Source organism: Oncorhynchus masou, unplaced genomic scaffold (assembly GCF_036934945.1).
Source record: "Oncorhynchus masou masou isolate Uvic2021 unplaced genomic scaffold, UVic_Omas_1.1 unplaced_scaffold_666, whole genome shotgun sequence".
NCBI classification, from domain to species: domain Eukaryota; kingdom Metazoa; phylum Chordata; class Actinopteri; order Salmoniformes; family Salmonidae; genus Oncorhynchus; species Oncorhynchus masou.
Window position 1 is genome coordinate 268,676 of NW_027013106.1, and position 14,714 is coordinate 283,389.

The 14,714-nt window shown below is 40.2% G+C and overlaps 2 protein-coding genes across 3 annotated transcripts; both read right to left on the reverse strand.

The window, feature by feature from the left end:
* Nucleotides 1–1,913: 1,913 nt before the first annotated feature.
* On the reverse strand, nt 1,914–3,237 carry LOC135536805 (gastrula zinc finger protein XlCGF71.1-like; the record flags this gene model as incomplete). Its single annotated transcript, XM_064963031.1, has 1 exon — nt 1,914–3,237. A coding segment is annotated over one exon (702 nt), but the record flags the coding sequence as incomplete, so codon positions are not given.
* A 267-nt stretch (nt 3,238–3,504) lies between these two features.
* On the reverse strand, nt 3,505–11,877 carry LOC135536817 (uncharacterized). Of its 2 annotated transcripts, XM_064963069.1 has the most exons (5): nt 11,765–11,877; nt 10,575–10,810; nt 8,547–8,780; nt 4,109–4,354; nt 3,505–3,739 (listed from the first exon to the last, which is right to left on the reverse strand). In XM_064963069.1, the coding sequence occupies exons 2-5, from the start codon at nt 10,672–10,674 to the stop codon at nt 3,663–3,665; spliced, it is 657 nt and encodes a 218-aa protein (XP_064819141.1). In that variant the 5' UTR covers nt 10,675–10,810; nt 11,765–11,877; the 3' UTR covers nt 3,505–3,662. The 2 variants fall into 2 exon arrangements, with proteins under 2 accessions (XP_064819141.1, XP_064819140.1); XM_064963068.1 differs by lacking the exon at nt 3,505–3,739 and having other exon boundaries at nt 3,746–4,354.
* Nucleotides 11,878–14,714: the final 2,837 nt, after the last annotated feature.

A 14,714-nucleotide genomic window follows, 5' to 3' on the forward strand; every position in this document is an offset into this window, starting at 1 on the left:
TATTAGCTTCACAACTGATATTTGGACCAGCGATGTCAGCCCCACGAGAATACTGAGTCTGACAGCACAGTGGGTCGATGAGGATTTCGTACTGAGGAAAGCCCTATTGCAACTGCAGCAGAAATGATACCCTCTGTCATGGCATTGAAACCCCTGCTCAACAAAACTGCCCGACACAGACCGTGGGGTTAACTTACAAAAGTACTTGATGCTGTGAACAAGCGATTCGATGGCATTCTCTCTGAGTCTCTTTACTGTGTCGCCATCATGCTCGATGCTCGGTAGAAGGACCGCTACTTCGATGCAGACAAGTAACAGGGTTCATGTTACATGTTACATAAACAGCTGGACAAGATGGAAACGGACACAGTGAAAGAGCACATGAGGAAGAGAGGCTACGGACAGACAGAGCTGAAACTTCACTGCTTGACATGTATGATGAAATCCTGGAAATGAAACGACTGAACAAAGAAACAGCACAGCAAGTGAAATAAATAGGTTTTGATTATGTTTTACTGGTAATGGGGACATACGTAAATGCCAACACAATATTTTGGTCGGTGTGGTTTGTGGTGTGTGTAACCTTTACTTAACTAGGCAAATCCGTTAAGAACAAAATGCTTATTTACAAGGACGGCCTACCCCGGACGACACTGGGCCAATTGTGCCCGACCCTATGGGACTCTAAATCACATCCGGATTTGATACAGCCAGGATTCAAACCATGGACTGTAGTGACGCCTCTTGCAGACCGCTGCATCCGTGTGTGTGTGTTAACTATTTAACTGTGCTAAAATGCTTAAAAGGCCGCTAACATTGTAAATATCGGTATCGTTCTTTCGGCAAGGAAAATATTGGATATCGTATTGGCCAAAAATGCCATATCGGTGCATCCCTAGTACAACATATTTGAAACACCTTCCTAATATTGAGTTGCACCCCCTTTGCCCTCAGAACAGCCTCAAATCGTCGGGGCATAGACTGTCCAAGGTGTTGTGTGCGTTCCAAAGGGATGCTGGTCCATGTTGACTCCAATGCTTCCCACAATTGTGTCAAGTTGGCTGCGAATGGATCTACTCCGAATAGCTCGTTCCATCTCCTCCCACAGATGGACAAAGAAATAATGTTATTGGAACCATTCCTGGACAAACCTTGTGCCATAAGACATTATCCTGCTGAAAGAATCCATTTGCAGATGGATACACTGCTGCCATGAAGGGAGGCACCTGATTTACAATGATGTTTAGATATTCTGTGGCATTCAAACATTACTCAACTTTTACCAATGTGTGCCCTGAAAAAACACACCCCAACCAACACACCACCACCCTGCAATGCTGACACACGGCAGGGATGCATGCAGTGGTGTAAGGTACTTTAGTAAAAATTATTTAAAGAACTACTTAAATAGTTTTTGGGGGGGTATCTGTACCTTACTATTTATATTCGTGGGGTTACCTGTATAACAAATAAAACACACAATTGTGCCGTCTGGTTTGCTTAAAAACATCTTAAGGCTACAACACATACCCAAATGCATATTCTTGATACCATTTGAAGTTTGAGGAAATGTGAAATTAATGTAGGAGAATAACATATTAGATCTGGTAAAAGATAATACAAACAAAATACCTGTCATTTTCTTTTTCATCTTTGAAATGCAAGTGAAATGCCATACTTTCAGATAGGAGTCTAGATGTAATTTAGATTTTGGCCACCAGATGGCAGCAGTGTGTGAGAAGTTTGACTGATCCAGTGAAGAATTACATTACTGCACTGTATCAAGTCTGCCAGGAGTTTCCCCAAATGTCCTGAATTGTTCAATTGATACATTTAAGTACAAAACTATAGAGAACATATAAAAATGCTATGGTAATAAAACATTTAAGTTTACACACTGACAGGAATTTCATACGTTTTTTTAATTTTTTTTAATTTCACCTTTATTTAACCAGGTAGGCTAGTTAAGAACAAGTTCTCATTTGCAACTGCGACATGATGGATCATTAGCTTATTCACTAACTTCCACACATCTAGATGGCCAGGTGGGGTAGGTGTGGAGCCAGAGACAACAGGGGTTCAAAATGTGGAACCCAGTTCCTACATTTGAACATTTTAGCAAATTAAACTATGCTACATTTGATCTCTGGGACCCTCAGGATGACAAATCAGAGAAAGATTACTGAATGCAAGTACACTATTGACCTTCAGAGGTGAATGTATTAAACCAGTTGCCATGATAAAAGTTGTTGTGCACTCTACTCAAAAAATAGCACTGTATTTTTTTCAATGAAATAGCTACTGTTAAATTGGACACTGCAGGTAGATTAACAGAATTTAAGCTTTCTGACGATATAAAGTCATGTCTATGTTCTGGAAAGTTGGCTGTTGTATACATCGTCATTCTAGTCACATTGAAAGGTTAGCAACAACCGTCCTGGTTAGTGGACACCCATCGCGTAGAGGTTCATTTAAGCAATTTGAAATGATTCACTTTTACTTTTGAAACTAAGGTATATTTACAACAGAATACCTTTAGACTTTTACTTGAGTTACTCTTGCCAAATTAAGAGCAGAAGTAAGGCTTCTCTCCGGTGTGTGTTCTCTGATGACCTTTTTGCTCAGCTGTTGTTTTGAAACATTTTCTACAGTCAGATCAGTGGTATAAAGCTTCTCTCCTTTATGTTTACCTTGGTGTCTTTTTAAGTGGCACGATTGAGAAAAACTCTTTCCACAGTCAGAGCAGAAGTAAGGCTTCTCGCCTGTGTGTGTTCTCTGATGGACTTTTAGGTCAGTTGATGTTGTGAAGCATTTTACACAGTCAGAGCAGGAGTAAGGCTTCTCTCCTGTGTGTGTTCTGTGGTGGACTTTTTGCTCAGTTGATGTTGTGAAGCATTTTACACAGTCAGAGCAGGAGTAAGGCTTCACCCCTGTATGTATACGTTCATGTCTTTTTAAGTGGCCCAGTTGAGAGAAAATCTTCCCACAGTCAGAGCAGGAATAAGGCTTCACTCCTGCATGTATAAGTTCATGTGCTTTTAAAAAACCCTGTCGAGAGAAACTCTTCCCACAGTCATAGCAGGAGTAAAGCTTCTCTCCAGTGTGCACTCTCTGATGAAGTTTTAGCTCAGATGATGTTGTGTAGCATTTTACACAGTCAGAGCAAGAGTAAGGCTTCACTCCTGTATGTATATGTTCATGTCTTTTAAGTGGCCCGGACAAGAGAAAATCTTTCCACAGTCAGAGCAGGAGTAAGGCTTCTCTCCAGGGTGCACTCTCTGATGAACTGTCAGAGCCCTTGATGTTGTGAATCTCTTCCCACAGTCAGTACAGGAATACGGATTCTCTCCTGTGTGTATTTTTAGGTGTATTTTTAGCTTTGATAGAATTGGGAAATTCTCCTCACAATGTGGGCAGTGGTGAGACCTCTTAGCTCTGTGATCTTCCTGCTGTTGCCCTCTGGATGTAGAGAATGTCTCAACATGGTCTCCTGTGTAAAGAACATCAGAAGAACATCAGAAGAACCAGTCAGTTGGTGTGATATACATGTCAATCAAACTTTTTACATCAGCAAATCTCAAAGTGCATTACAGAAACCCAGTCTAAAATCCCCAATGAGCAAGCAATGCTGATGTAGAAGCACAGTGGACAGGAAAAAATCCCTAGAAAGCAGGGTCCTTAGGAGAAAGGTAGAGAGGAACCAGAGCCAGAGGGGTGGCCAGTCCTCTTCTGGCTGTACCTGGTGACATATGTATTCATATCAGTAGGCTGTACAATACAGGCGAATAAAACTATTCTAAAAGTGGGTAAGAGTCCTCCACTCACTATCACAATGGTTAGTAACTACACAAACTAATTTCATAGAACTTAAACACTGGCAGTTTGTCTACTTCACTTCTTTAGTCTACTCTATGAACACTCCAGACAGACCAGTGAATAAAACAAATGATGGCAATACTGATGTCAAACCATGCAAGTCTGAGTAGCATAAAATAAAATTACCTTCTCATTGAAACAGTTCATCATGAAACAGTTCTACTGCAACTTTTCCTGCATAGTGAGAAGTTGGAATGAACAACACACTTTGTTAGATATAACCTGCTCTTACCATGAGAAAGAGATTTCCCAATCTCCTCCTCCTCTTCTTCATCTTTAATGTTGACATTCAGCTCCAGTGTTTGACCGCATTCGAGCTTCACTGATGCCATCTCTGGATCCTGCAGTGCAAACTGGGCTCCACTGTCACAATCAGGACCCAGTGACTGTAGGTTTGGACTCAGTGTGGAAGGAGAGAGGCAGGCTGGGTTTGTCCTCACTGTGGATGTTACCGGCTTCAGACTTAATTCTAGTCGTCCTGTAGTAACAACGAGTAACAGAAAAAAAAGTTATTTTCTTGACACTTCAGGCACTTTCTTTACTCTCAAAAATATATATTATATTTATTTTTGTTCAATTATTTCATTCAGTGCTTGACTTGGACTGAAATAGGTGCCGGTACTGTTTATATTTAGGTGCAGCAGCTCCACAATACTGTTGAGCTAATATTGTATAAGGGGAACATGAGCTCAAACACTAGACATTTGAGGTGGCGGTAATCAGATCATGTCCAATCTCCTGTCCATCTCATTTCAAAAGAGGAAGTAGGTAACAAAACATTCATTCATTCATTCATTCAAATTGGACAAAGTACACACTTTAAAATTAGTCTACACAACGTAAATTAACTTAACCTATATTAGATTTCCCAAATGCAAAAATGACACAAAAACCATTTAGTACAAGGTTGCAGTTTGTTTTAAGCAGCACTACATTTACATTTACATTTAAGTCATTTAGCAGACGCTCTTATCCAGAGCGACTTACAAATTGGTGAATTCACCTTCTGACATCCAGTGGAACAGCCACTTTACAATAGTGAACACTATGTACTATTTTCCTGAATAACTGTCTTCACATCATAAACCAATCGTATTTCCTGTTCACACCATCATTTACAGCTAAATATAGAAACTGGACGTGTCTGAATACTACTACACATGATAATCATTGCATTCAGCTTCAAAACTGTAGTGTGACCGTGAAATTGTCTCTGCACCAGCACTGAATTCTGTTGACGCAGATAGAATGGGCGCCACCATGTTACCAGCTTGTGAATTTCACACAAAACCAATAACTTGCTAACCAAACTCAGTAATCTCAAATAGATTTTTTATTAAATTACTTTGAAGAAGTTATGTACATCCATTCAGACAAACCTTGTTTGACTTAAAACAGTTTCACATTCACTTGGTTTGACACAAAAATAACAAACCATTACCCAACGTGATAATACTTTAACGGATGTTACCGAGCATGGTATGACATGTTTTGATATTAGAACGTTTAAACACGCTTTTACATACCTGTCGTAATAAATAGAAACCAACACAAAAGGTTATCTTCTTGACTGCACTGATCTGGCGCTTTCTTTATACTGAAGAATGGTGGAACAGCCTGTTCCTCCACGACCACAGTGCAGCCTCAGATAAAACAATGGGGTAGTGAGAGGAAGCCCACTGGCCGGCAGTGGGAGAAGATGGATCTATGAAACATCTGATCTTAATACAGTTCTGTTCCCAAAACTAAAATCTGTTTTGAACAGAGTGGACTAAGTTTTGCAGACTTCACGCTTTGCAAAAGTTTTAAATAATCACGTTATTTAGAAGGAACGCCGAGGCGAATTGAGTTATTGCACACAAGTTCTTCACAGAGTCGTTCGCGAACAGAAATATGCAGGATTTGTGCTAGAATGCGCCAATAGGAGCTCGGGCTTGGCACTGCCCACTATGACTCATCTGTTCCCATTGGAAACGACCAGCTGTGGTCTATCTTGGTTTAGTTATAAATAAATCTTTGTTGCAACCGTCCATGCATTCAGGGATCATTAGGATGGCCCTACCCCATCATATGAAAAGGTTGGTACTTCATTTGAGCCGGATCCAACCGCACCTCTCAGTTTTGTAGTCTTTCGTCCCAGGAACCCGTTTGACAGGATCAGGTAACCTACCTTTAAATATTAAATATTTAAATATATTAAATATATAAAAAACAAAGTGAAAACGTGCCTGATATTCGAAGAATGTATTAATGTTGGGCCGTCCCAGGTTTATGGTTTGTGCAACATTGGCCACACCTAAATAGGCTACAATGCTATTTATTTTTTAAATATCCTAGCTGTGGATTGTGTGTAGCCAAATCACAAGGCATGACTACTGTCGGGAAGGTCTAACTTTCACATTTTGACCAATTTCTCTTCTGAAATCCGACTCATGAATTAGTGCTAAAGCCTTAGCCAGGAGATTGGATAGACTGCTCCCATATCTAATACACCAAAAAGGCTATGTGAAAAACCATCAAGGTTTTCACAATGTGAGTAGTGTACTAAACATAGTGCACATGTGAAGGGTCCCCTGATACTGCCATACTCTCACTTGATGCAGAAAAGGCATTCCATAGAGTGGAGTGGTGTTGTTTCAAGTTCTTAAGAGATTTGGGAACTACTTCTGTAAAACGGATTAAGAGATGATATACCGACCCCACTACAGACATTGACACTAACAACTTAGTTTCACAACATTTTAAGATTTTTCGGGGGCACGAGACAAGGATGTCCAGACAGTCCAGGACTCTTTCTTTTAGCTATAGAACCCTTTGCCATTGCAGTAAGGGCCCAACCGTTAATTAGTGGAATTAAAACAGATTTTGAACAAAGAGTGGACCTGTATGCTGATGATATCCTCTTATTCCTAACAGATCTAAATAACTATTCACTCTCCAATTTAAGTAATAACTTGTCTGTTTTTTAGGTTTAAAGTTAATAAAACCAAATCTTCCATCCTTTTCCTCAACAAACAAGATACTGAATCCAGTTGTACAGCATCTATTTGTGAATACAGAACAAGGTTTCACATATCTTGGTATTAAAAATCACACCAGAAATTAGCTCGAGCTCAGCAAATTATGAACCCATGGTAACAAATGCAACATAATCCATCAACAGATGGACATCATTGCTTGTATCTATTATTGGTAGAATAAATATCATTATGACTCATTCTGTAATTGTTGATTGTCCTAATTGGAACTAATAAATATGTGTAAAAAATTTTAAAACAATGAATGATGGAGGCCACTGTGTTCTTGGGGACCTTCAACACTTCAAGGGGCTCCCGAGTGGCGCAGCGGTCGAAGGCACTGCATCTCAGCGCTTGAGGCATCACTACAGACACGGGTTCGATTCCAGGCTGTATCTCAACTGGCCGTGATCGGGAGTCCCATAGGGTGGCGCACAATTGACCCAGCATCGTCCGGGTTAGGCAGTCAGTGAATAATAAAAATGTGTTCTTAACCGACTTGCCTAGTTAAATAAAAGACAAATAAACACTGCAGTAGTGTTTTGGTTCCCTCCCCTAGATCGGTGCCTCGACATAATCCTTTCATGGAGCTCTACGGACAAATGTGTCTGAATATTATTACACATGTAGAAAACCAATACTCATAACATTTAGCGTCAAAACAGCAGTAAAAATGTCTCTCTGCTGCACCCTCATTGCCTGCACTGAAGTCTGTTGACGCAAACTGACTGGGCGCAGCCATTTTACCAGATTGTGAATTTTTCCTTTCATGGAGCTCTACGGACAATTCCTTCGACCTCATGGCTTGGTTTTTACTCTGACATGCATTGTCAACTGTGGGACCTTATATAGACAGGTGTGTGATTTTCCAAATCATGTCCAATCAATTGAATTTACCACAGGTGGACAGCAATCAAGTTGTAGAAACATATCTAATGGAAACAGGATGCACCTGAGCTTAATGTCGTGTCTCATAGCAAAGGGTCTGAATACGTATGTAAATAAGGTATATCAGTTTGGTTTTTTTTAAGTATAAAATGTGAAAACATTTCTAAAAACGTGTTTGCTTTGTCATTATGGGGTATTGTGTGTAGATTGATTGTTAAATTTGATATAAAAATATAATCTTAGAATAAGGCTGTAACGTAACAAAACGTGAAGAAGTCAAGGGGTTTAAATATTTCCTGAATGGGAGAGGGGATACCTAGTCAGTTGTACAAATGAATGCATTCAACTGAAATGTGTCTTCCACATTTAAACCAACCACTTTGAATCAGAGAGGGGGGGGGGGGCTGCCATAATCGACATCCACATCTCCGGCGCCGAGGGAACAGTGGGTTAACTGCTTTGCTCAGGGGCAGAATGACCAATTTTTACCTTGTCAGCTCTGGGATTTGAACTAGCAGCCTTTAATTGACTGGCCAACTCTCTAGCCACTAGGCTACCTGTACGTATTCATGTAAGAAGGCTGTGCAATACAAAAGGGGAATAAAAAACTATTAAAGTACATCATAAGTCATGAAAATTATGAGGTGTATCATCAACTCAACATCACAAAGGTTAGTAACTACACACTCATTCTCCTGCAACTTATCCTGCACAGTGGGAAGTTGGAACGAACAACAAACTTAGTTAGATAGAACCTGCTCTTACCATGAGAAACAGATTTCCCAATCTTTTCCTCCTCCTCTTCATCTTTAATGTTGACATTTAGCTCCAGTGTTTGACTGCAGTCTTCCAGCTTCACTGATGCCATCTCTGGATCCTGCAGAGCAAACTGGCCTCCACTGTCATTATCAGGACCCAGTGACTGTAGGTTTGGACACAGTGTGGGAGGAGAGAGGCAGGCTGGGTTGGTCTTCACTGTTGATGTTACCGGCCTCATACCTGAGTCGGAAAGTGGTATAAGAGAAACGGACACAAACATTGTTGTCTTAAGTTCTGGAACTTTCTTCATTCTCTAAGAATATATTATATTTTTTATCTAATTCAGTGCTTGACATAGACTGAAATAGTTGCCGATAAACATTTATTATTACATTTGGTTTCAAAACAGTAGTGCAACTGTAAAATTGTCTCTCTGCTGCAATCTCACTGCCTGCACTGAAGTCTGTTACTGCAGATCGAGTGGGCGCCGCCATTTTACCAGCTTGTGAATTTCTCCTTTCATGGAGCTTTATGGACAATTCCTTCGACCTCATGAATTGAAATGTGGGACATTATTTAGAAAGGCACACACCTGTCTATATAATGTCCAATCAACAGGTTGACAACAATCAAGTTGTAGAAACATCTCAAGGATGATCAATGGAAACAAGATGCACCTGAGCTCAATGTCAAATCTCCTAGCAAAGAGTCTGAATACTTAAGTAAATAAGTAATTTCTGTTTTAAATATTTTATAAATGTGAAAACAATTCTTAACCTTTTTTTTGCTTTGTCATTATGGGATATTGTGTGTAGATTGATGAGAAACATTTATTTAATCAATTTTAGAAAAAAGTTGTAAATTAAAAAATGTGGGAAAAGTCATGGGGTCTAAATACATTGCGAATGTACTGTATGTATTCATATCAGTAGTCTGGTACTGTATGTATTCATATCAGTAGGCTGGTAGTGTATGTATTCATATCAGCAGTCTGGTACTGTATGTATTCATATCAGTAGGCAGGTACTGTATGTATTCATATCAGTAGGCTGGTACTGTATGTATTCATATCAGTAGTCTGGTAGTGTATGTATTCATATCAGTAGTCTGGTAGTGTATGTATTCATATCAGTAGTCTGGTAGTGTATGTATTCATATCAGTAGGCTGGTAGTGTATGTATTCATATCAGTAGGCTGGTAGTGTATGTATTCATATCAGTAGTTTGATGCTGTATGTATTCATATCAGCAGTCTGGTAGTGTATGTATTCATATCAGCAGTCTGGTAGTGTATGTATTCATATCAGTAGTCTGGTAGTGTATGTATTCATATCAGTAGTTTGATGCTGTATGTATTCATATCAGTAGGCTGGTAGTGTATGTATTCATATCAGTAGGCTGGTAGTGTATGTATTCATATCAGTAGGCTGGTAGTGTATGTATTCACATCAGTAGGCTGGTAGTGTATGTATTCATATCAGTAGTTTGATGCTGTATGTATTCATATCAGTAGGCTGGTAGTGTATGTATTCATATCAGTAGGCTGGTAGTGTATGTATTCATATCAGTAGGCTGGTAGTGTATGTATTCATATCAGTAGGCTGGTACTGTATGTATTCATATCAGTAGGCTGGTAGTGTATGTATTCATATCAGTAGGCTGGTAGTGTATGTATTCATATCTTTTTCTGATCTTTTTCATCCTCCACTCACTATTACAAGGGTTAGAAACTACACAGACTCATTTCATAGAACTTTAAAAGACTGCCAGTTTATCTACTTCACTTCTTTAGTCTCCTCTCTGATCACTCCAGACAGGTGTCAAACCAGGCACGTGTCAGTAGCATGAAATAACATCTACCTTCTCATTGAAACATATATACTGCAACTTTTCATGCACTGTGGGAAGTTGTAATGAACAACAAACGTAGTTAGATGGAACCTGCTCTTACCATAAAAGGCCAACTTCTGCAAGTGTCTCCACCCCACTGCTCCATGCCAGTAAACAAACTTGGATAGACAGAACCTGCTCTTACCATGACTAACAGATCCCCCAATCTTCTCCTCTTCTTCATCTTTAATGTCAATATTCAGCTCCATTGTTGGACTGCAGTCTTCCAGCTTCACTGATGCCATCTATGGATCCTGCAGTGCAAACTGGGCTCCTCTGTCACAATCAGGACCCAGTGACTGTAGGTTTGGACTCAGTGTGGAAGGAGAGAGGCAGGCTGGGTTTGTCCTCAATGTTGATGTTACCGGCCTCAGACTAAATCTGAGCCGACCAGTTGTAATAAAGAGAAAACGGACAAAGTTATTGTCTTCTCAGTTCTGGCACTTTCTTTACTCTCAAAAAATATTATTTAAATCTAGGTGCAGGAGTACCACAATACTGTTGAGCTAATATTATATAAGAGGAACATGAGCTCAAACAATATACATTAGAGGTGCAGGTACTCAGCTCCTGTCCAAGTCACGCACTGATCTCATTTCAATAGATCTGGTAGCTCAGCATGGACAACAAAACATGAATTCCTTCACATTAGACAACGTTTACGTTTTAAATCAGGCTACACAATTAAACGCACTTAATCTACGGTAGATTTCCTGAATTCACATAAATGCATAAATGACTCAAAAACCATTTAGTACAAGGTTGCAGTATGTTTTAGGCAGCACTATGTACTATTTTCCTGAATAATCTTGTCTTCACTGTGTTATTTCAATCAAAAAACAATAGCATTTCCGTTCACACCATAGTAATATGTATAGACAGCGATAACTTAAATAGTCTGAATATTAGTACACATGTAGAAAACTGATAATCATTACATTAAGCTTTAAAACAGTAGAGCAACCGTGAAATGGTCTCTCTCTGCTGCATCCACACTGCCTGGACTGAAGTCTGTTGACGCAAACCGAGTGGCGCCGCCATTTTACCAGTTCGTGAATTTTACACAAAACTAATAAATTGTAAAACGAATTCAGACATCTCAAGTAAATATATTCTTCGTGAAATTACATTTAGAAACGGTGTACATCCACTCAGACAAACACCAAAGGCTCTAACTATGTAACTTGTAAAATAGTTAACATTATCACGTTCTTCACTCGGCTTGACACAAAAATAACACTTTACCCAACGTGATAATACCTTAACGGATGTATTACCTAAAATGGTACGACACGTTCTTTCAATATTAGAATGTTTAAACGTGCTATTACATACCTGTAGTAATAAATAGAAAAGGACAATAATGTTATCTTCTTGACTGCACCGTTCTGGCGCTTTCTTTACACTGAATAATGGTGCGCTTCTGTCCGGAACTTCCTGTTCCCCCACTAACACCGTCCGTGCATTCCGGGGATGACCCAACCCCATCACATGAGAAGGGGTCGCTGCCTCCTCCGGGACACCTCTATTTTGCATAGAGTTGATTGTGGCCTGTAGAATGTTGTCCCATCCCAGCGAGCACAGTGGATCTGTGCGGATTCCGGCTGAGTCAGAATCGGCCGACGTCATGTGGCCCGAGTCTGGGCCGCCTTTGGCAGTATTACCGAGTTACCGGGCCCAAATGTATTGCTTGGGTCTCAGACCGACTGGGGCTACTCTCTGGCAGATGATTACACGGGCTGCTTTATGTAATTGACATTTCATTATTATTTTATTTGTCCATATTTTATCATTGTTTCTGTGATCAAAAAATACTAGTATTTTAGAATTTTGATACTTTGTGCAAGGCAATTGATAAGCATTTAACAACTTTTCGGATGGAGTGTCCCGAGTGGCGCGTTACTGCAGATGGTATAATACACCTAGTATTAAAATACAATTTAATAAACACAAGTACTTGATTCATAGCCTGTTTATCAATAAACAAAAGTTGTTTAGTAATAAAATAATCCACCCAAAATAATGCTAAAAACTGATCATTACACCATCTTTATATGATATACACGGAGTGTACAAAATAGGGATGCACAATATATCGTTGAGCATATCGGAATCGCACGATAATAGCTAAAAATGCCAACATCGGCACGATTTAATGCGGATGTGAAAAACCGATGTCAAAGTAGACATGCATACCTATATAACGTAGGTAGATGACGTAATGACGCCACAAAAAAATACAGCACGACTCAGAACAAAATCAGAAAAAAACTAAGCGCACACTTCCAACAACTAAACAAGTTCAAGTCAAGCAGTCATTTGAAAGAGTAAGAACATTTCAGCGAGACAACTCAAAGACGAAATCCGTTAACGCCAAGATAATGGAATTCATTGCCCTTGACAATCAACCGTCCTCTGTCGTGGATGACGTTGGCTTTCGCCGACTGGTCAATCCCCAGAACACAGTATTTTTCATATGGTGACCTACCGGAGTTACACAGAATTGTTAAAACGCACATCTATGGGTGTCACTGCTATTAGCTTCACAACTGATATTTGGACCAGCGATGTCAGCCCCACGAGCATACTGAGTCTGACAGCACAGTGGGTCGATGAGGATTTCGTACTGAGGAAAGCCCTATTGCAACTACAGCAGAAATGATACCATCTGTCATGGCATTGAAACCCCTGCTCAACAAAACTGCCCGACACAGACCGTGGGGTTAACTTACAAAAGTACTTGATGCTGTGAACAAGCGATTCGATGGCATTCTCTCTGAGTCTCTTTACTGTGTCGCCATCATGCTCGATGCTCGGTAGAAGGACCGCTACTTCGATGCAGACAAGTAACAGGGTTCATGTTACATGTTACATAAACAGCTGGACAAGATGGAAACGGACACAGTGAAAGAGCACATGAGGAAGAGAGGCTACGGACAGACAGAGCTGAAACTTCACTGCTTGACATGTATGATGAAATCCTGGAAATGAAACGACTGAACAAAGAAACAGCACAGCAAGTGAAATAAATAGGTTTTGATTATGTTTTACTGGTAATGGGGACATACGTAAATGCCAACACAATATTTTGGTCGGTGTGGTTTGTGGTGTGTGTAACCTTTACTTAACTAGGCAAATCCGTTAAGAACAAAATGCTTATTTACAAGGACGGCCTACCCCGGACGACACTGGGCCAATTGTGCCCGACCCTATGGGACTCTAAATCACATCCGGATTTGATACAGCCAGGATTCAAACCATGGACTGTAGTGACGCCTCTTGCAGACCGCTGCATCCGTGTGTGTGTGTTAACTATTTAACTGTGCTAAAATGCTTAAAAGGCCGCTAACATTGTAAATATCGGTATCGTTCTTTCGGCAAGGAAAATATTGGATATCGTATTGGCCAAAAATGCCATATCGGTGCATCCCTAGTACAACATATTTGAAACACCTTCCTAATATTGAGTTGCACCCCCCTTTGCCCTCAGAACAGCCTCAAATCGTCGGGGCATAGACTGTCCAAGGTGTTGTGTGCGTTCCAAAGGGATGCTGGTCCATGTTGACTCCAATGCTTCCCACAATTGTGTCAAGTTGGCTGCGAATGGATCTACTCCGAATAGCTCGTTCCATCTCCTCCCACAGATGGACAAAGAAATAATGTTATTGGAACCATTCCTGGACAAACCTTGTGCCATAAGACATTATCCTGCTGAAAGAATCCATTTGCAGATGGATACACTGCTGCCATGAAGGGAGGCACCTGATTTACAATGATGTTTAGATATTCTGTGGCATTCAAACATTACTCAACTTTTACCAATGTGTGCCCTGAAAAAACACACCCCAACCAACACACCACCACCCTGCAATGCTGACACACGGCAGGGATGCATGCAGTGGTGTAAGGTACTTTAGTAAAAATTATTTAAAGAACTACTTAAATAGTTTTTGGGGGGGTATCTGTACCTTACTATTTATATTCGACAACTTTTACTTTTATTTCACTAAATAATACTTTTTACTCCATACATTTTCCCTGACACCCAAAAGTACATTGTTTATGATAAGCAGGACAGAAAATGGTCCAATTCACATACTTATCAAGATAACATCTCTGGTCCTTCCCACTGCCTCTGATCTGGCAGACTCACTAAACACAAATGCTTTGCTTGTAAATGGTGTTAGAGTGTGCCCCTGGATATCCATCAGACTGGGGTGGGGGGTTACCTGTCTTCTGCAGGGAGTGACCATCAGACTGGGGTTGGGGGGGGGGGGGTAGTGGG

Coding starts and splice junctions, on each gene's coding strand:
- LOC135536817 (XM_064963068.1), bottom strand. CDS start 10,674: ATGGCATCAGTGAAGCTGGAAGACTGCAGTCCAACAATGGAGCTGAAT. Junction 8,781..10,574: donor TGGGGGATCTGTTAGTCATG/GTAAGAGCAGGT, acceptor TTTCCGACTCAG/GTATGAGGCCGGTAACATCA. Junction 4,355..8,546: donor TGGGAAATCTGTTTCTCATG/GTAAGAGCAGGT, acceptor TTGTTACTACAG/GACGACTAGAATTAAGTCTG.